The sequence below is a fragment of the Dermacentor variabilis genome, chromosome 7, assembly GCF_050947875.1.
Source record: "Dermacentor variabilis isolate Ectoservices chromosome 7, ASM5094787v1, whole genome shotgun sequence".
Classification (NCBI taxonomy): Eukaryota; Metazoa; Arthropoda; class Arachnida; order Ixodida; family Ixodidae; genus Dermacentor; species Dermacentor variabilis.
In genome coordinates this window covers 43,459,887-43,482,004 of record NC_134574.1, presented here as the reverse complement: position 1 = coordinate 43,482,004, position 22,118 = coordinate 43,459,887, and the positions used below count along the sequence as shown (strand labels likewise).

General features: G+C 44.7%; 1 protein-coding gene across 3 annotated transcripts in view; it reads right to left on the bottom strand.

The window, feature by feature from the left end:
- Positions 1–22,118, bottom strand: part of LOC142589013 (uncharacterized) — a 118,046-nt gene that overhangs the window by 56,042 nt on the left and 39,886 nt on the right. Inside the window, exons 4-7 of one of the 3 annotated variants that reach the window (XR_012829775.1) lie at positions 21,725–21,870; positions 21,610–21,651; positions 10,544–10,649; positions 2,579–2,594 (exon numbers count right to left, since the gene is read on the bottom strand). The exons of 1 other annotated variant lie outside the window; for it this stretch is intronic. Coding sequence is in view for 1 of the 2 variants with exons in the window: in XM_075700805.1 (XP_075556920.1) it covers positions 10,613–10,649; positions 21,725–21,870 (183 nt within the window). In the remaining variant the exon portion in view is untranslated. Of the gene's footprint in view, positions 1–2,578; positions 2,595–10,543; positions 10,650–21,609; positions 21,652–21,724; positions 21,871–22,118 lie in introns of those variants that run through there. One more of the 3 variants, XM_075700805.1, reaches the window with a different exon arrangement.

Genomic DNA, 22,118 nt, shown 5'->3' with positions numbered 1-22,118 from the left:
CCAGGCCAGGTAAGGCGCACGGTATGTGCTACCATATGTGAAACCTCTGTCTCATGATTTTGAAGCTACATGGGTTTTATGTTCGATTAAAACATGGGGCCCATTATACCGCCGGTTATAGAAAATAAATAATAATTATAATTTGTTGCACATTCAGAAAACACAGCACTTTATCAAAATTTTTCTCAAATATTAGCATGTACCTTGTACAATACATTTGCAAGCGTGCTCTAATTATTACCTGTTGGGCAATAAATATTTTACCATTGTGCTATCTGAGACATATTTAACGACAGTAGTGCTATACCTACCAAAGATTGCATGATTGCTTGAAAACAAGGCCAACGTCAGCGGCGATAGCGCTCGTTCAATTTACAAGTAATTTATTTGTTTACTTTATAGTAAATAGAAGTATATTCGTTTACCCCACAAGAGGCAACTATTACATTTCTAAGGAACATTTTCGTGGCGCGATATGGTAAAACAATAAAGGCTATATATGTCCTAAAACAAAGGTGTATTGATGGCCGATTTGCTTCAACAGTGCACGTGTCAGAATCTCCACTTTCATTCGAACTTTGTACTCTTCAAGCCGATGTTTTATTTTAAAAGAACTTCATGGCCACTCGTGCGAGTATCAGACTCTAGCGACGAGCAATGTGTAGAAAAATTTTTGAGCATATCTAAAACGCGTGGTTCATAACATCACAAACCGCCCTTTTTCATCGCTAAGATAAACTCCTTGTATTGCTTTGCCGCGGGCTTCTGCTTTATCAAATAAGCCTAATTTCCCTTTGAATAAGCCTACCCCTTTGAATAGCCCGCTCCTAGTAATGTATTATAGGCAAATTTTCAACAGCAGTTTATTTATTTGAGCATTGCTAGGTTACTTCAAGAGCGTCATATGCGAGGTTTGAATGCCTGAAGACACGTTGTTTTCAGTTGTTGGACGCTTGAAGAAATGGAGGATAAGTACATTGCACATCCGAGTGCGACATGTTCAGAAGGATACTGCGTTCCTCACAGAACAGTTGCTGCGGGTGGACATGCCACACGAACAATTTACGGCTTAACGAGAATAAGAGAATTGAACCACACTCCAATGTATTTCTTGCCTCCCAATTTTTGGATGTCATAACTTCTGTAACGTTGCAATAATAAGTGACGTTAAATACAATAAACATCTTTTTTTGACTGAGAGTTTATCAATTCATGTGACCACGTTTTTTTTTCAAGAAAAATTTGTTTTAGTTATTTGATACAGTGCAGTGAAGGTGTTTTCTTTTCTACCAGAAATAGCCATAAAAACACATGCGGATCAGAGCAACATGTAATGCGCAACATAAACGATTCAACCACTTCTACAAGTCAAATGAAATGCTCTGCAGTCCGAGCACCAGTCAACCTCACTAGGTCTAATTTCTGGGGAGATCGAGTCACTCCTGACTACTTTGCTAACCTTTAGTGCCGAAACATCACATTGAGGAACGCTCTTTGGGCCGCTATTCAAGAGAAAGGCGTATCTACCACATGGATTCAGTACTGACACGATGTTCATAAAATAAGCTTGCCGCTCTAAACAAAGTCACAACATTTCCATTCTTTACTGTTGGAATGAAAACGTAACATCATAATTTTGCTATTTATTACGTAAAAAATCAATAAAGGCCTATGTTTTCATCAATAAATTCAATAGGCTCCGAAGATTACGGTCCTTGCCGCCATGCAAACGAATGTAATTGAGTCTGAAAGTGCGTGGGTCATGCTTTTTTTTTACCTGTTACAACTTGGTAGGAAGGAAGAACTGATTCCTTTATGCAGTTCTACGCCATTTTTTTTATCCTCCTACTGCTGTATATGGTCCCTCAGGTTGTGCGTTTTTGCCATTTTTGTATGTGTTTTGTTTCAAATGTCTTCGTAGGAGCTATGCATATTTATTGTGTCTTGCGATGCTCGCTCACTTCTTGTTTGATCTCCTCCTTACCCATACCAATATGTTCTTCCCGAGCTAAAAACTATGATGTCCATAGTTAACCGCCATCAGGCGTCTATGTGATACCCGAAAAATCCTTCCTTTATGCTTTCGTTTTTTTTGTGTGTGTGAGTGGGTTGCCGGGGCTCCATGATGGTCGAGGATGGTCCCTTTTTACGGACAACTCCCGCCGGTAGTGCCTGGTCGCACAAGGTCGGGTGCCCCGTGGGCAAGCGATGCTCGCTTGATGCCCCCTATAGTCATTTTAGTGATTAACTGACATCACAGAGTGCAGATCTAATTCCATAGGGGAAGAGAAGTGTAACTCAGTAGGAACTGTGAATGGAGGACACAACGGCTGCATGAGTTTATTCATGTGGTGAGAGCGAAATATGATGTGACTTTGCGAATACAGGTAATTCATGCATTTAAAATTTTATCATTTCACAACCCTCCAATCCGCGTATTGCTTTTTGAAACAAGTCACCTTAATGCCGCTGGAAGAAGGTGGAGTGTGCATTCCGAGAAAGCCAGTGGCAGGCGAGGTTCAGTCCCCATGAGAAATCCATCACCTCTCCGGCAGCAGCGAGCAGCGCCGGCACCGTCCATATCAACGCCAAACCTGTAGAAACCAATGCATCCAACAAGGTTAGGGTGATAGTACACAGATTGAGAACTGGCATTTGTCAAACGACAGCTAACTGTGCCGTTTATGCGTGTTGTCACCTGTCATATGCGATTTACTGTAAAACAACGCGCTTTCCTTTTTAAAGTCTACATGGACTTCGAGCAGCAGCGCGACTTCATTTGCGCTCATTACGAAATGTGCAAGTTCCACATCAATATGAATATGCAAGGCGTCATCGTGAATTTCTTACCGCACTGGTCTGGATATGGCTAACGCAATGCACTACACATATACAATTAGGAAAAATAGAATCATGGCTTTTCCGAATGTTCCATGTATGGGAGTACATAGCTCGCCTAAGGTAATTTTAGGAGCATCGTCTTATTCGAAAGGTCCACTCTAATGGCCACTACTACGCTACTGCAGGGTAGAGAGGTATTATTCCATGCGTTTGCGGCGGCCAAATTACAAAAAAGTAACACTTCCGACTGACAAGCAGTAGGTCCACAGTACTAATGCAGGCTAAGCTGTTTTTATTTCTTCGCTTAGATTTTTATGAACGTCTCGAAAAGCACTGAGGGATTTCTTCCCTATTCCGAAAGTCTAAGGCTGGGTTACAATGGACGATAACACAATAAATAAAACATAGTATGCATTTTGACAAAATTACATGAGGCGAAAGGGTGCGCTTTCAGATCTAACCATTTTACTTGGATGTATTAGTTCGCTCTAACACCGCTTTCTATGGTTGTGAAAGGGAAAATTTCAGAAACGACACTTAGGGAGAAATGTAAATGCGAATACCATTCTTTAAATATTTAAACAGTTGTGAGTGGATCTATCTATCTATCTATCTATCTATCTATCTATCTATCTATCTATCTATCTATCTATCTATCTATCTATCTATCTATCTATCTATCTATCTATCTATCCTCGTATGCTGACCCAGTGGCCCAAGTTATCTACCTGCCTGCGCCACTAAGTGTGCGCTCTTTGGGGTGATGCCGTCGTGGTTGCTCCAATGTTGTAATTGCTTCATCGTAATGTCTTGATTCGTCATGCCGTCTTCGAAGGGCCTTCTACCATAACTCAGCGACCACGTTGTTTATTACTGCTGCGCTAAAGCCACAGGAAGAATGAAAGAATAGGAGAAAAAAGTGGGCTTGTCTTTGCAGAGGCTCTGTGTCGGCGCGGCCTGTTTTCATCCCTTCATCTTTAAACATACGCACCCCATCGTAATAATTTTGGTGGACGGTGTGGGGTAAAACAACGGCGTCCCCGAAGAACGACGATGAACCGCTCGCCGAATAAGCGTAATCTGGATTTTCGCTGAAGTCACTGAATTGCCGGTCTGCCACCACATATGGCTTCCCGCTGCGACAACCCGCCACCTTCTACCAGCAACCCATGGCAATCCTACATCGTAACACGAGCCTTCGCCGGAAAGCCGGGGAAGACGTGGATGCTTGGCTCAGCTGTGCCAATGCGCAAGTCGGTTCAGTGGCTGGAATGCCACCGCCCAGCTTAGCAACGTTGCTTTCTTCCTCAAGGGAATCGCGTCTGTGTGGCTTCAAAACCACAAAGAAAGCATGACGACGTGGGAAAAGTTCGTAGAAAAATAAGGTAGTGCTTCGGAGATCCATCAGCTAAAAAGAAGCATGCAGAGCAAACCCTAACGCAGCGAGCGCAAGTTCCCGGCGAAATATGCACGGCGTACATCGAGGAAGTGCTGAAGTTGTGCAAGGCCCTGGACCCTCAGATGAGAGAAGAGGACAAAGTTAAAAAAAATTGCCGTGGACGTGTACCAATTCCTCGTGGGCAAAAACAGTCTGGACCTCGTAAGTGACGTCATTCGGCATTGCCGTACATTTGAAGCCACGAAAGGTCGGCGTTTCACCCCGCAGTTCGACCGCCTGGCCAACGTAGCTAACGTCGCCAGTGTTAACGTAGTCCCAGCTCCATCCGACATTACGTCAGTTATTCGACAAGTGGTGCGCGAAGAGCTTGACCTACGTGAGGCGGCGTCCCTCTCCACTCCGCTGGCTTGAGAGCCGTTTTCTCACTGTGACTTCCGTGAGACGTCCATCAACGCCGCATCCGTTGACACCTACAGCTTCGCTCCTTCTTTGAAACGCCAAACCCTACTATGAACGCGCATCCCAATTATCAGTTCCACGACGTTTACTCACCCAGACCACCTGCAGTCTGTCAATAGTGGGACGGCCACGCCAGTTATTCTGCTACTGATAATTTCGGTGCGTCCCCTGAGTGACCCATCTGCTTCCAATGCGGAATTCGCGTTCACGTCACCAGATTTTGTCCTCATCGCCGTCGCACCTCACCACCGTTCCATGAGCGACCGCGCACTTTTTATCGGCGTAACAAGTGGTGCGGCGACGGCCCACTCTGGTCTTCTGACTCCGATAGCAGGACAAACGACCAGGCGAATTACCATAGTGACTGCCAAGCTTCCCTGTGGAGCTTGACGCCGCCGCCGTCACGTCAGCGCAAGTCCCTATCTGCACGACGACGCCTCACGTCACTGCCGCCGGAAAATTAAGCGGCGCGACCGATATAGGTGAAGTCGCCAGTCATCATTAACTACACGCCTCTATGCCTGCGCCGGTCAGCATGCGTCTTAACAACATACGTGTTTTAGTGGACAATGTTGCTACGTTGGCCTGTGAACACAGGAGCGAGTGTCTCCGTAATCAGCCGGGATCTCAAAACCCGACTAGGACGTAGTGTTACGTTTCGCTTGGATAACGCTAATGCATTTCGTGCTGTGAGTGGAGAGTTGCTGCCATCTATTGGAGGGTGCACCGCGAAAGTTTGCTTCTCCGATAACATGTATCGAGCCGAATTTGCAGTGCTTGCTCAGTACATTCACAACGCAATCCTTTGCCTCGATTTTCTACAACAGTGCGGTGCCATTGTTGACTGCGGTACTGACGTGGTTTTCCTGTCTTCTCTTGCCGACCAACCAACGCTCTCGCGCTCTGGCCGTCATTGAAGATGGTGTTTCAGCGGCACGTTCCTTATCCAGAGCTCGAGTGTTGCTGCTTGCGATGTCGACGCCGATAAATTTCATGCAATTGTTAATCCTGTGCCATTGATTTTTGAGAAGAAATGTATATTCGTACCTCGATGTGCCCTCTCTGTGGCCTGCGGAACAACTATCCTGTGGGTGTCAAATTTAGCCTCCGAGTTGGTTGTGCTACCCAGCGGTGTGCGACTTGTCTCTTTTGAAGTGGATACCAGTATCAGCATAGGCGCTTTAACTGATGACACGTAACACGAATCTCTACCGCACGGGGCTGACCATGGAGGACTCTGAAGACTCGTCGCCTTTTCGAAAACTTTCTTCACAGAAGCGCCAAGCCCTGGTTAGCGCCCATAGCAAGCATGCGTCATTATATGATTTCGTGCAGAACGTTAACAACGATCGCGTTCCGACTACGCGGCCTCGCTACACGATCCACACGGGGTCCGCGCAACCCGTCAGGCAGAAGCCTCACCGCGTGTCCGCGTCGGAGCGAAAGATCATCGCTGAACATGTTGATGATATGCTAGCCAAGGCCGTCATCCAAGATGTCTGCAGCCCTTGGGCTGCGGCGGCCATCCTCGTGAAAAAGAAAGGTGGGTTGTGGAGGTTTTGTGTTGACTACCGACGTCTCAATTCTGCGATGAAAAAGGATGTGCTCCCACTTCGCCGGATCGATGACGTTATCGACTGCCTTCATTCCGCATCCTATTATTCATCTGTAGACCTCCGATCATGCTACTGGCTGATATCTATTCATCCAACTATAAAGAGACAACGGCTTTTGTGACCTCAAACGGCTTGTTTGAATTCAACGTCATGCCGTTTGGTTTGTGCAACGTGCCTGCAACATTTGAGAGATTTATGGACACGGTAGTGCGCGGCCAGAAATGGGAGGTTTGTTTGCATTATCTCGAAGACGTCTTAATTTTTAGCAGCACATTTGCAGTGAACAACCATCGACTCGACGTTGTTCTGACGGGCCTTAAACAACCTGCCCTTACCCTCAACTCCAAGAATTGTCACTTTGGCCAGCGAGAGGCTCTAGAACTTAAAGCAGGGTTTAGGTACGGGTTAGATGGTATTCGATTGTTTCAAACATCGCTTACAGCGCGTACATAGACAGGGATCAAAATAACAACGAAGACAAGTGCTTACTATCACCCTATTTTTATTTTGAGCAACACGCATATGTACCGAGACACCAAGACAAACCAAGGCTCATGTCGGGGTTAAGCTTTGAGGGGGGGCGGGGGTCGCTTTTGGCTTGGTGTCTCGGTATATATGCGTGTTTCTCAAAATAAAAATCAGTTGGAAGACTGCGCTTGTCTTCGTCGCTCGTTTGGTCTCTGTCTATGCACGCGCAGCAAGTGTTGTTTGAAGCTAGTACTTGTACATCTAGTTGACAAGCAGGGGGTGCGACCAGACCCAGAGAAGGTCGCTGCAGCTAGCCTCTTTAAACAACCGCAGCCAAAACGCGAACTTGGGAGTTTCTTGTGTGTTTGCTCGTACTTCAGACGTTTTGTGCCCATCTTTGCCGGTGCTGCCTACGCTCTAATTTCATTGCTGGGGAAGGATAACCGTTTCACGTAGACAGCAGATTGCGATTGCTCGTTTTGTCAACTGAAGTTTCTGCTCTATTCCGGACCCATACTTCGCCATTTTGACCCCTCTGCCACAACAGAATTGCACACCTACGCGAGTGGAATCGGCCTCAGCGCCGTCCTCGTCCTCCGGCATTTTGGTGACGCCGAGCATGCCATTGCCTATGCCAGCCGTTCTTTGAACAAGGCCGAATATAATTACACCATCACTGAGCAAGAGTGTCTCGCTGTCTCTGCATTGCAGTCTAGAAGTTCCGCCCAAATCTCTACGGTTGCCATTTCACGATCGTTACTGGTCACCATTCACCATGTTGGTTGGTTGATCTTCGCGATTCGTCTGGTCGCCTTGCTTGATGGGGGTACGTTTGCGGGCATTTGACTTTGCAGTCCGTTACAAGAGAGGCCCACATCATTCGGATGCTCGCTGTCCTTCGAGGCTCCCTCTACCAACAAGTGCATGTGACGCCGACAATTTCGACGAGTTTCTGGCCGCCATAGACGACATTCTTTTTCCCGACCTGGCGACTTCCCGGAAAGAGCAGCGTGACGACCGCAGCATGGATACCTTCTTCGACACAGCTGCTGCACCAACAGGAAAAATGGCTTTGTCATCCAAGATGGCCTGCTCTACAAGAAGAATTATGCGGCTGATGGCACCCACTTCCTCTTAGTGGTCCCTTCGAATTCGAGAATTCACGTGCTCTGTGCTATGCACGACGACTCGATCGCTGGGCACCTAGGTTTCATCAGAATATACCACCGCATTCAGGCCTGATTCTATTGGACTAGCATGCGATGGGACATAGAAAAGTACGCGGCCAGTTGCAACAAGTGCCCGCAATTCAAGCGCCCTAAAACTGCTCTGGTCGAAGTTATTCACCCTGTGGGGCGACCATCATTTCCTTTCGAACTGGTTGAAGTGGTCCTTCTCGGTTGATTCCCGCGCTCAAGAAACGACAACCGTTGGATTATAGTCTACGTCGACCATCTGACGCGTTATACTGAAACCGCAGCGACGCAAACAGCCACAGCTCGAGCTTCCTCCTGTCTTCAGTTTTACGGCGTCATGGATCCCCTCGTGTCATCTAGAGCGCACGGGGTCGCCAGTTCATGGGCGATGTAGTCGAAGAGCTGTTGTGTTTCTGCGCTTTCCAGTTCCGCCATGCGACGCCGTATCACTCGCAGGCAAATTGTCTCATCGAGCGCACAAGAACTTAGACCAACATGCTTTCGATGTACGTAGATTCCAGGCACAAAAACTGGGATAATATCCTGCCTTTTATCAAATACGCCTGCAACACTGCAAAGCACCAATATACCGGCTGCAGTCCTTTCTATCCTCTTTATGTCATACCACCCCGCCGCTTCCTTAAGACCATTCTACCTTATACTCCTCATGCGCACTTTTGTATTGCCCACACTCACTGCCGCGCTGAGGAAGCACGCCGCAGGGCTCAGCTCCGTACGTTGGCATGAAAGTTCCTCGTTACCTCGTGAAAGTTCTCTAGTACGGTGTGGATTTCATGTGCTTTTTTAGGATTCTTTGCCATTATTCACCTTTTATATAAATGAACGCTGTTAGGTAGAAGTGCAAGCGAGAGTAATAGGTAACATTAAATTTTCAGGCTATGAAACAAAGGAGGCCGCAGTTCAGCTGCGTTCTTAAGTGTGCGGCAAACTGCTGTAAAGTATCCGAGGATTGGAAGCATTCGTTTTTTGTAGTTCTTAATAGCCCGAAGAAATATGACAATAAAAGACCAATTGCAAATTCGCAAATGAAGCTTGACAAGCACGGGGGCAACTTCTTTCCATGCACAATTCTAGACACATCATATGCTGCACGGCATTATCCACCTCATAAACAGCAAATAAGTTAGTCTGCCTTATTACCAGAGAAAAACCTTAATTGAAATGGTGCCTTTATGATTTAGCGTACGGCATCACCAGCAGGGCTACACCGCTTCAGAGGATGTAAAGGAGCAGCTGACACAATCTGATTAGACCGAACCATTCTGCACTTGAGCCAATAACAACTCACAATCACCAGAATTACGTGTCCTCAACGGTTCACTGCGAAAGAGTAGAAGAACATCCACGTCTGCAAGCCTCGTGGAAGGCCTGAGGAATTATCACGAGACAAAAGATCATTGTGTGAATGACGGCTGTTATCAGTGAGGCTTCCGGGCGGCAACAAACAGGGCACGAGGCCCTACCTATCTCTTATGACACCTTAGACATGTAGACGGGCAAGTCTTCAGTTCGGAAATATTGATGGTGTTTTCTCCGGGATCGCAAGAGTTGCGCAACCAGCGGAAAGATACTTTGCATACGAGGAATACGCACTGTCGCGCTTGACGCACATTAACTGCAGTTTGTAAAAATGAATCAACCTTGTTTCTGTGGTAAATAAGGAAGATCATATAAAAAATGATGCGATCTTTCTGTAACGAGGCACCATAGGTGAAGATCAGCGTAGTCAAAGCCCAATCACTATTACTGCCTCATGACACGATCCCAGTATCTGGTGCCACGAGAAGTCTTCTTCAGTTCAAGCGGTCAGGGCATGATCCCGCAAAAAGGTGAGCCGCTTGTGTTCGAGTGAGTAGAGCTGCAGGAAAATCGGAAAGGGTCGTTGCTAAAAAAGTATAGTTAATAGTTTATTGATGGTAAAATTAGAAAGAAGAAATATTGCTGCAATACAGTGGGCTTTTATTATTCGAAATTTGTTTTGGTCTTCCACCTGAGTAGAAAAGGCGAATGTGCTGGACCAAACGAAATATATTCGATGTTAGAATAAGATAATTCATCACACTATATATTTCCATAAAAGCCGAAAATGCGTATTTGGTAACACACATGCTGGCATAGGCATGTTTGGGTGTGTTGGAGAGATTGTGCCATTTTCTCTTTGTGTAGGTGTGCGCACGTGTGTGCGTATGTCTGTTTGTAAGTGTGTGCGGTTCAAGTTCTACCATCCTACTTGTCTCTGTTCTTAACTGTAATATTGTTTTTAGTACAAGCTATATCTCTGAACTGCTGAACAACATATTTCTAACAGCACGGTAAAAGTTACGTTGCCGATAATTATTTTCGAAATAAAAAAAAATTTGAGTGAAGCTTTAGGTATTCGATATAATACGCGCTACTATATGTCACCCCATTGGACAGGAACTGAAGTTATCAATATAAGAGTGTTCAAATGATTTTTCGGAGTTGTATTGATGAGAAGACTAGCAAATTTCCTACATTGGCGGGTGTTCCAGATGCATTTGTAAACAACAAAAAATACTTACGAATGAACAATTAGTTTTGCAATGCTGTTTACGGCTGAAAAGCTTCCGTCGTCTTTCACCAGTACAAAGTTATTCTGCGTGCACATACTTCCTTTGACAGCAGAGCCTGCAATAATACATGAATTGTCAAGCTGAAGCGACGTACCGTATGTCAAATTTCAGTTGTTGCTCACAAAGCCAAGAACGTCTGTGATGAACCATCCCATACATTGACTAGATACATGGTCTTCGATTATTCACTTTGAACAGAACATTGGCTCTAAGTGTTTATTAAATAGGTAGGTGAAAGATTAGGAAAAGACCAGTATATACCCGTACCTTTAAAATAAATGAGTACAATGAGGGGCCGCCTATCCAATCTGATAGAAAATGCACTGAATTTGTGAAACGCGACCTCAATAATAAGAATGCAAGGAAAAAAGTCCTTTATTAGACGATAACGCTTAATTGATAGCAGTAAAATTCAGGCGTCTTTTGTGGGCTACTCCCACCCCGACGATCAGCATACGCGCTTCAGATTTCCTATTTCCTTGGACCTGTAGTGAAGAGGGATGCCCGGCGCGGCAGCCACATTGCCAGTCGCCCGGGAGGCGGGAGCTCGAGATTGCCTGAGCTGCTCTGGTTGAGACATGCTGCCTGCTGCTCTCTTGTGCTGTATTCCTATTAGATTCTGGTGGAGGTACTGTGGTTTTCCCCACCCTGGAAATACGGAACCGAAATCTGCCATCCGTCATGCCTGATGACCTCAGCCCGACATCCCCAACGGTTACTCCAGCCATTTTATGTGCCGGTGCCCAGTGTCAGCAGGATACTGATATCTTCAGCGGCACCAATGAGAAAGACGTTGAAGATTGTTTCGAATCGCATGGACGCGCCAGCAACACCAACAAATGGGACGATCCCCTAAAGCTCGGCAACGCGATCTTCTATTTATCGGGCGTCGCCAAGCTGTGGTTCAAAAACCACGAAGCCGATGTCCGCACGTGGGCTAGGTCGAAAACCGGCATCGCAGATGTTTTCGGCCGCCCTAGCGTGCGCAAATTTCGCGCTGAACAACGCCTACGAAGCCGATCCCAGCAAGCTGGTGAAACGCTCACCAGCTACATAGAGGGCATCGTCGACCTCTGCCGCTGTGTCAACCCGACGATGGTGGAGGTGGACAAGGTCTGAGCTGCTCTGGCTGAGACACACTGCCTGCTGCCCTCTTGTGCTGTATTTATATTAGAGAACCTAATATGAATTCTCTGTTAAGCAGTTGTGTGTCCTCTTCTTTCTTGTGCATTGCCATTGGAGACGCATTTCCGTTGTCATGGAATGCCATTTTTGCAATGCATTTTGTTATGAGCACCATCATTTAATGGAAGGAGTAGCCATTTGTATCTTGAGTGCTATCTTTGTGTTTGAAAAAAAAAATGGTCTTCCTATATGTGGTAACACGTAAAACAAATCTGCAACACATCAGCTGCCTCAATGTGAAATGTGTCCTCTTGGCAACCGACAAGATGTAATTTTGTATTATATTGAAGAAATTAGAAATGAAACATGGACAGCTACATAACATATTATGCCAATATCTGTTCGCTAATGTGGGCATCATGGTAAATTAGTCGTAAGAATGGAAACTTCCTGGGGAATATATAAAGAAAAACCTACTTTTTTATAAAAAGACATAGGCCTTAGTTTCCTTAAGTGAATGGGCGTAGTCTACGGGCATAAATTAGAGTGTACTCGTATTTCATAAGAGGGCAAATAGAGGAATCCTAGATCAAGCTACAGAACAGGTATTCGGCTTTAACTCAGGAAGAAGACCTTAATGTTGAAGATATGAACGATAATCTTACTGGCATCATTAGGGAGTGCGCGATAGAAGTCGGCGATAACTCCGCTAGACACGATGCCTGTAAACTATCGCATTAGTGAGATCTTGATATGGGCTAGTTGGTTCGCACTTAGAACTGAGGTTAGAAAGTGCGAAAAAGGCAAGGACACAAGGAAACAAATACCCCGCACAAGCTCTGACTGCCGACTGGAAGTTTACTTGAAATTCAACGGACATTTATACCTTTTCCGACATAGGAATTCGAACACCAGTCGTAAACACATCTGCAAATCAGCAACATTATATTGTTTCATCCAAAAATGGTATTTCTTTTCCCGAAAAGGCAAGAGAGGGAGATAGCACACATTTATTTCTTTCCTTTCTGATGTGATAAGCCTCTACTGTTTCTCTTTCCCTCTTACCTTTTAGCTCGACGCTGTAATATCTGTCACTGCACCCTCATATTTGAAAAGACTAAATTCACAGGGAAAGGAAAAGGTAAGAGGGAAAGTCAAATTGTAGAGGATTATCTGATTAGTAAACAAGGAGATAAATGTGTAAGTACTCCCTCTCTTCCTTGACGGGAAGAGAAATGAGATGTTTGAATGAAAGATTATAATGTTGTGGATTTGCAGATACTTTTTCGACTGGTGTACGCACGCCTATGCTGAAAAAAGTATATATGTGCGGTGAATTTCAATGAAACTTCCAGTTGGCAGTCGAAGCTTGTCTGTGGCATTTGTTTCTTTGTGTCATTGTCTTCTTCGCGCTTTTTAAACTCAGTTATAAGTTATCGCAGGAGACGGAAGATCTGATCAAGAAAGGCCAATGTATGAAAGCCTCTAACCCTACAGCTAGGCTAGAACTGGCACAACTTTCCAAGTTAATCAACAAGCGTAAAACAGCTCACACAAGGAACATAAAGAACATAACGAACAGAAAAAATATGCGCATAATGAATACCTTCTTCTGTAAGCGGGATACCCGAAAGTGGACGTGGAGGAGCCTGAATGGCGATACTAGCAATGAAATAGAGTGTTACTCTGCGCTTATCCTGGCATCATACAAGATGTGAACATGCTCGGCAAGGTGCGCTGCAGTGACCATAGGATGGTAAGAACTGGAATTAACCTAGATTGGAGGAGGAAACGGAAGAAACTGGTACATAAGAAGCAGATCAATGAGTTCGCGGTAAGAGGGAAAATAGAGGAATTCCGGATCAAGCTACAGAACAGGTATTCGGCTTTAACTCAAAAAGAGGACCTTAGTGCTGAAGCAATGAACAACAATCCTATGGGCATCATTAAGGAGTGTGCAATAGAAGTCCGCGGTAACTGCTTTAGACAGGATACCAGTAAGCTACTAAATATCTGGTCAAAAAGCGCCAATGTATGAAAGCATCTAATCCCACCGCTAGAATAGAACTGGCAGAACTATCCAAGCTAATCAACAAGCGTAAGCCAGCTGACATAAGGAAGTATATAGTGGATAGAATTGAAGATGCTCTCGGGAACGGAGAAAGGCTAAGAGCAGTGAAAAAGAAACTAGAAATTGGCAAGAATCAGATGTATGCGTTAAGAGACAAAGCCAGCAATATCATTACTAATATGGATGAGATAGTTCAAGTGGCTGAGGAGTTCTATTGAGATTTATAAAGTACCACTGACACCCACGACGATAATGGAAGAGAGAATAGTCTAGAGGAATTTGAAATCCCACAAGTAATGCCGGAAAAAGTAAAGAAAGCCTCAGGAGCTAAGCAAAGGGGGAAGGCAGCTGGAGAGGATCAGATAACAGCAGATTTGTTGAAGGATGGTGGGCAGATTGTTCTAGAAAAACTGGCCACCCTCTATACGCAATGCCTCATGACCTCGAGCGTACCGCAACCTCAGAAGAACGCTAAAATAATCCTAATCCATAAGAATGGGGACTCCAATGACTTGAACAATTATAGAACGATAAGCTTACTGTTTGTTACCTACAAAGTATTTACTAAGGTAATCGCAAATAGAATCAGAAGCACCTTAGACTTCTTCCAACCAAAGGACCAGGCAGGATTCCGTAAAGGCTACTCAACAATAGCCCATATTCCCTCTATCAATGAGGTGATAGAGAAATGTGCGGAATATAACCAGTTCTTACATATAGCTTTCATTGATTACGAGAAAGCGTTTTATAAAGTCGTAACCTCCGCTGTGATCGAGGCATTACGGAGTCAGACTGCAGAGCAGCCGTATGTAAAAATACTGAAAGATATTTATAGTGGTTCCACAGCCGCCGTAGTCCTCAATAAAGGAAGCAACAAAATCCCAATAAAGAAGGCGTCAGGCAGGGAGATACGATCTCTCCAATGCTATTCACAGCGTATTTACAGGAGGTATTCAGAGACCTGGATTGGGAAGAATTGAGGATATGAGTTAAGGGAGAATACCTTAGTAACTTGCGATTTCGCTCATAATATTGCTTTGGTTAGTAACTCAGGGGACCCATTGCAATGCATGGTCACTGATGTCGAATGGCAAAACAGAAGGGTGGGTCTAAAAATTGATCTGCAGAAAACTAAAGTGATGTTTAACGGTCTCGGAAGAGAACAGCAGTTTACCATAGGTAGTGTTATAGGCACTGGAAGTGTTAAGGACATACATCTACTTACGCAGGTAGTGACTGCGGATCGGGATCATGAGACTGAAATAGTCAGAATAATAATGGGCTGGGCAGCGTTTGGCAGACATTCTCAGATCATGAACAGCAGATTGCCATTATCCCTCAAGAGAAAAGTGTATAACACCTGTGTCTCACCAGTACTCATGTACGGGGCATAAACCTGGAGGCTTCCGAAAATGGTTATACTCAAATTGAGGACGACGCAACGAGCTATGGAATGAAGAATGATGGGTGTAACATTAAGGGATAAGAAAAAAGCATATTTGGTGAGGGAACAAACGCGAGGTAATGACATCTTAGTTGAAGAAAGAGAAATGGGTATGGGCAGGACATGCAATTAGAAGGGAAGATAACCGATGGTCATTAAAGGTTACGGACTGGATTCCAAGGGAAGGGAAGCGTAGCAGGGGGCGGCAGAATTTTAGGTGGGCGGATAAGATTAAGAAATTTGCAGGGGCAACATGGCCACAATCAGTGCATCACAGGGGTAGTTGGAGAAGTATGGGAGAGGCCTTTGCCCTGCAGTGGGCGTAATCAGGCTGATGATGATGATGATGATGATGATGATGTATTTGCTTCTTAAGTTGAACAAGGTGGCTTTCAGAAAGATGTAGCGTGCATTGGAACACATGTGACGATGATCTCGCAAAAAGCTCGCTGTAACAGTATGATAAAAGAGTAAGTCAGCCTTCTAATCACTTTCGCTCACAAGTTTGAAATATACAAACTGTGAAATAAGCTGTTAGTTTTACAAAGAAAAATACATCTTAAATGCCTCAAATGCTCTCCGAGTGACTCAACATTTCTTCCTAATCGCAAAACAGTGAAATAAAGATTACATGAAAGTGATCATTCATGTGGTGATGGATGTGCGTAAGAGACACATTACATTTCATGTCTTTAATTCAGCTCTAAGAATGTCATGGGATGTATGTGTGAAGCAGGAATGGGATCACTAACTACAGCATACGGAACCGCACGTCGCTCCCTGCTTGCGGTCTGCATGACGCCATCGCTTGGAAAGTGCAAACGTAACGGCAAAAATACATTTTTTACAGAGAAGTTGAGCATGACTACTCCAGGAAAGTTTCTGCGTCCGTGCTTGTACACCATCACGTCGAGGAAGAAAACTTTAGTCTTCAGCGTTAATTAGTGTTAAACAAAGTCTTGTCTTGTAGGTCCAATAGCATAACTGTCGAAACCTACGATGAAATGCCTGTTCTTCATCGTAGTGAGCTCGTCACGAGTGTCGAGTGACTGATGACGCAATATTCTCGGCGAGGCTCTCCTTAGTCACCGCTATAGCAATCGGGCCCATCTAAAGGCCGTAATAAACACACACGTATGTATGTACCAATGTGTGTTCGTCTGTAGATTTGCCTCATTGGCACTTAGCGACCTTCTTGACAGTTTTTCTTGAGTGTTTCCTTGGGGCGTACACGTATTGTGCCCACCAAAGAGGAGCAACGTGTCCTTCTAGAACAACGACGGGAGCGACAGTGGGGATGGGTGCGGGGGCGATGGGAAGCCGACAAAGCCGATCGTGCGTCTGTCGATTAGCCCGGCCCATCGTGTGTACCGACCAACGAAGACCGACGAAAGTGGGTGACATCCAACTGTAGTTTTATAAAGAAATCTTTGAATGATGACTGAATTAACTTCAGTGTGTCACAATACTTGTTAAATGTTTTACCTGCCTCACGGGATAGCAGGCATTACTATATCGTGCCAGAGTCGCGATTCGTATGGCCCGTGCATACATGGCAGCACGATGGAGCCTCCGACTGCGATACTTCGATATCACCGTGATATACAAGTCCTGGAGAAGAGTCTCTGATGCCTACTGCCTACCGACTGACTCTCAGACTGCCTCGACAACCAGGACGACCACTACGGACAATTGGTGACGAGGACTTCTCCGAAAAGAACTGAGCAGAACCGCAAATAAGAAGCACTTTCGAGTTCTTGGTAGGGACGACCGACTTCGACCCAAGAGTACTCAAGCGCAGATTGTAGTCTTCTTCATTGCAAAACGACGTCCTCACATAGAAGAAGTTCTCGTTTGTCTAGAGCAGTGCAGCCAGAAGGTCTCCAAACCCTTCAAGATGGTCTAATGGTAGGCCATATTGAATTTTGCTGTACGGTCGCGAGGATTCCGTGGAACTATTAGTCGGCACCCTTGAACGTTGGCGCAATCCATTACACTGAGACCTCCCGAGACTGCCAGCGGCGCAAGACAGCAACGACAAGGGCGGTGGGACTGCTACAGACGTTTGAGCCTCCTTAACGAGCTTTTTATTAGATCGGGATGAACTTCTTCGGGCCCTTTCCCATGTCGCCGTTAGAGAGCAAGTTGGTTTTCATGATCATCGACAACCTTACCCAGTACGCTGAAACAAAAGCCCTGCCCAAAAGAAGTGCGTCGGAAGTAGCGAATTTCTTCGTCGAGAACATCCTGCTGAGACATGGTGTTCCAGACGTCTTCATTAATGACAGACAATAGGCTTTTACAGCTGAACTTGGGGAAGCCATCATACAACATAGCCAGACAAGTTAGCGCAGAACGACTGCTTTACCACAAGAAGACGAATTGCTTAAGAGAATGCCTGAACAAGACTCTCGCCGACATGCCAGCGATGTACGTCGACCTAGAACAAAATACATGGGATGGTACTCCTCGTGCTTGCTTGTTGGCATTTGAGTTGTGCTACAAAGCACGAGGTCAGGGTAATAAATTCCGGCCATGACGGCTGCATGTCGATGGGGGTGAAATAAAAAGGACACCCGTGTACTTAGATTTAGGTGCACGTTAAGGAACCACAGATGGTCTAATTAATCCGGAGTCCCCCACTATGGTGTGCCTTACAATCACATCGTGGTATTGGCACGTAAAACGGCATAATATTTAAGACGTGGGATGCAATCCTTCGATACACAACCTTCGCTTAAAACACGGCAGAGTAAGAAACAATCTAAATAATGCTGCTGAAGCTCCTTTGCGGAAGGCACCCGACCGTGGCTTCCGAGGCAATGCTACCACACCTCACCAACGAAGAGAATCTAGACGTCACCGCCTAGCTGCAGCGCGCCAAAAATGCAAAAGTTGCCCTCCTGAGAATCAAGAGTCAGCAAAGGTGAGAAAGCCGACGCTACAAATTTCGACGACGCTACGCGGAATACCAGCTTGGCTATCTTGTTTGGGTTTGAAGCCGGATTCGCCAACAACAATTTATTGAGAAACTTGCGTGATATTATTTCGCACCCTAAAAGATGATCTGGCGTACTGGCTCACTGTTCTACGAAGTTGTGCTAGACAACATTGCGCAATCCCAGTGGCACCACTCGCCACCTGAAGTATTTCATGCTGTGTGCCTGCAAGTTACTGGCAACCAATATTTAAAGACCTAGTTCTTATGGTGCAACACAAAGCTCACGATCTGTAGTGTTTAGGCCTGAACCGAATACTAGCAAACGAGCGCGCATGTTTGTAAGCAGAAGTTTTTGATAAGAGCAGCCTCTGCAAAAGAAAGAGCCCCTCCTCCAAACCCGCCCATAGGTCTGCTTTCACAGGAGTGAATGTAACTGTAGTTACCAACCTACATTTTGACCGCTTCAACCACTTGTGAAAGTAAAAAGTTGGTACAATAATTGAGCCTTGTTGTAAAGAAATTTCTTGTATTTGTACCGCGCTTTGTCTCAAGTAAATGCCTACGTCAAGCTGGCAGGCTCCGGTCGTCGATATCCTGCCGATAGACGGACCATGCCAACGAAGGCAGCGTCCCTTTTGTGCTCGCTACAAACTATAGCATTTCTGCACATTACAAGTTAGAAAAAAAGCTTATGACAAAAAAGTGTACCGCATTTCAATACTAACACTAAGATCAGGAACGGCGTATATTAACAGAAGGTCACTTGATAGGCCCCTTGTGCATCTTCATGTTTTCGCCGTCTGGAGTGCGAAAGGTTATTTTTGGCCACTTTTAGTGACGAACTCAATATACAAATGCACATTTAATAGGAAAAACTTGGTTGGTTTTTACGAATACCACTGGCAATCTTTTCATCCGCGCGGCTACCTCGATTCATATTCTGAGCTGTTGTCTTTCCCTTTAAGCCTCTCTACCAGTGATAACAAACCCTGGGACATTGCCTCTTTTTTGTTAATTTTTATTTACTGCGACTGGCGTAGCTATTGCTCGCGTTTTCGTAGCAACGTGACGATCGATTTTCAGAGGTTGGGGACACTGACTCTTCTACTTTGTTTATCTTTTTTCCAGGAACTTTCACCGTCTAAAACGTGTCATTATCGCTAAGTGCAAGGCGCGCTTGTGTCACATGGAACTTTCTCGCATGTCATCGCTTATCCTATCTGTTGTATATGTTCTCGCCGAACGTTGCGTAATCAGGTGTTATACGCCAGATCAATTGTGCAATATTTCCTGGATGGTACGCAGGCAGCAGTCATTTCGCTGCAACCTTTGACGAGTCATCTGTAAAAACCGCCACGCCTGACCCACCGATCACATTTCCAAAATCGCCGGCAGTGCTCGCTGCTGTCGTTGTTCTATGAATGTCATTTGTATTGCGCGCCATATGTTCACACGAAAAACAATTATTATTTTAAAGTAACGCTTTTAACACCATTCTACGCTGCCACGACAACGGCAGAAGAGGATCATGTATCGGAAGTAATTATCCTGAAAATACAACGTAAGAATGATGCAGACGTAATGGAAATGGTATGACAACCACTATGCGAAGGTATTTGCGTAATCACCATGACCTGACGAGAGGGCGCTAACGAAGTTATAATGGGGACGACGAAAAGACCGCTACGGTATCACGACGATGGTATGACAGCAAATTAGTGACGACGACTGTATGGCGAGGACACAATTACGACGTTGTCATGACAACGGCAAGAACAGAATGCGAAGGCGACTATGGCATGACGAAAATTCTGTGATTACTATTGTATGATGAACTCTATATCACGAAGGTGACGAGATGACGGAAACAACGAGATATAGATGACGAATTTAGAGTGACAGCTTTAGAACCACCACGAGGGCATTGCGACGACTGTATGACGATGACCTATCTTCGAGGAAGCAATGATGACGATGACATGGTGGGGTTCGCCGCAAAAGGGGAGGACGACGAGTGCATTACAACGACGGCGTGACACGTATTGTATGATGAAGACACGATGACGGGTCTTAAAAAATTATCGCGTCCTTGAGTGCGATGTTCCTCTGACATTAACTCCAGTTAAGCAAAGATAGTTTAGGTTTAATACAGCAAGGTGGGAAACTCATCAGTTACTCTGGCCTACCCTGACAAATTTTATAGCCTTTTTTTATAAACCTCCGACTATGTGGACACGGGTAAACAGAGTCAGAGGTAGAGAATTGTAGAGCCTTCTTTTGTCATCGTCTATTGTGCTTTGATTGTCATGGCCCTATGCAAAATTTAAGTGAACTCAAGTTTCTACTACTGTGACGGAGCAACAGTTAATAACAGCCTAACAATGTAGCAGTAAGTGTACTTTTAGCTGCACCAAATTTTAAATATTTGCCTTCAGCAGGTGAAAGAATTCTAACCAGTGAGCAAGAAACTCGATGAGGCGACCAGCACTACTACGACAAATCAAAATGCCCAACTGAATAACTTGCACAATTGCACTACTTATATTTTAAATTATTTACTTTGCAGCACGTATAAAAGGTGTCACAACTATCATGCACCAAGGTTTAAATATATGCAAATGCCACGCACCCAGACAGAACCAAGTTTATCTAGTTTTCTGTCTCTTGGAGAAACTTGCATAATACTTTGCGATCAGCGTTATTACATATTTAATCTTCATGATATAAACAACCTCTGAAATGTTATAATTAGATTAAAAGTGTCAAAGAGAAAATTGTAGGGCCATATAAAAAACTCCCAACAAAGCTTTCTGTTCCTCAATACGTGTTACCTAAAAGAGTTTTTGCGAGCGTCAAAACAGGCTGTGAATACACACAAAGTGCCTCGAGCGGCCAGTCTTGCGGCAATTTCGCGTATATTTTGCGTGTACTAAGAGCATCGCTTTTTGAGCTAGTGGTATTTACTAGCTTCTGTAGGTAATAAATAGGACTATCACTTTACTACCTTCACTTAGTCAGAATGTAGTGATTTGTGCGACAAGTAACATGTTAGTATTCAGTTACTGAATATGACTACCATTTATAGGAGTGCTTGTTTGACTACACTATCTTTACAATCACCTACCGCTTTTCGTTGGACAGAAACCTAGAAAGTGGGCGCGGTCTTTCTATACTGCTTTGCCTATAATAATACTATTCAATTTTTCAAATCTGTCTTTATTAAAATAGTTCACGCGGTATATTTTTGTGAGGCACGTCCATCAGCGGCAGTTCAGGAGCTCATGCTCAAAAAGAGCGGTGGCTGCGTTGACTTGTCCGTTTAATTTTCTTAGACCACTTACACATAAAAATGCTGAGAAGTTTAAACGCCCATATGCTTATCTTCGATGTAATGCATCTGCTTACTGCATTATCATAAATTATGCATGACATACTTGCCAGTGCGCCTGTCGCCGTTAGGATCCCTCATGGTACGTCTGCATAAGTTCATCAAGGATTAGAATGACAGAAAAGCACATGTCACGAAATAATAGGGAGCTTTATACTTACTTCGTTATTAAAATAATAAGGTCTTTTCCATGTGTATGGCTTTCAAGCTCCTTAGCCAGTTGTGAATTCCAGTGGAGAATGATCTCGTTGGTATTCGCCGACTTCCCAGATTTTAGAAACAGAACTTGGCTTTGTTCCATGGATAACTTCAAAAGAAGGGATGAAATATTTTCGTAGATAACCTCACTTACATTGCGATTATACAGAACCACTAAAATGATAACCACCTGCACGGGCAAATATGACCTTACATAATAGTGATTTTGCTCTTTGCGTAATATTTCTATTTTCTGTTTTTCCCTCATGTTGTATCCTTTTGTAAGTGGCGTCTTCGCCATCTCGCAAGGTGGATCCATTGAAAGAAATGTAGTGTTCGAGTTCTCCGTAAACGTTT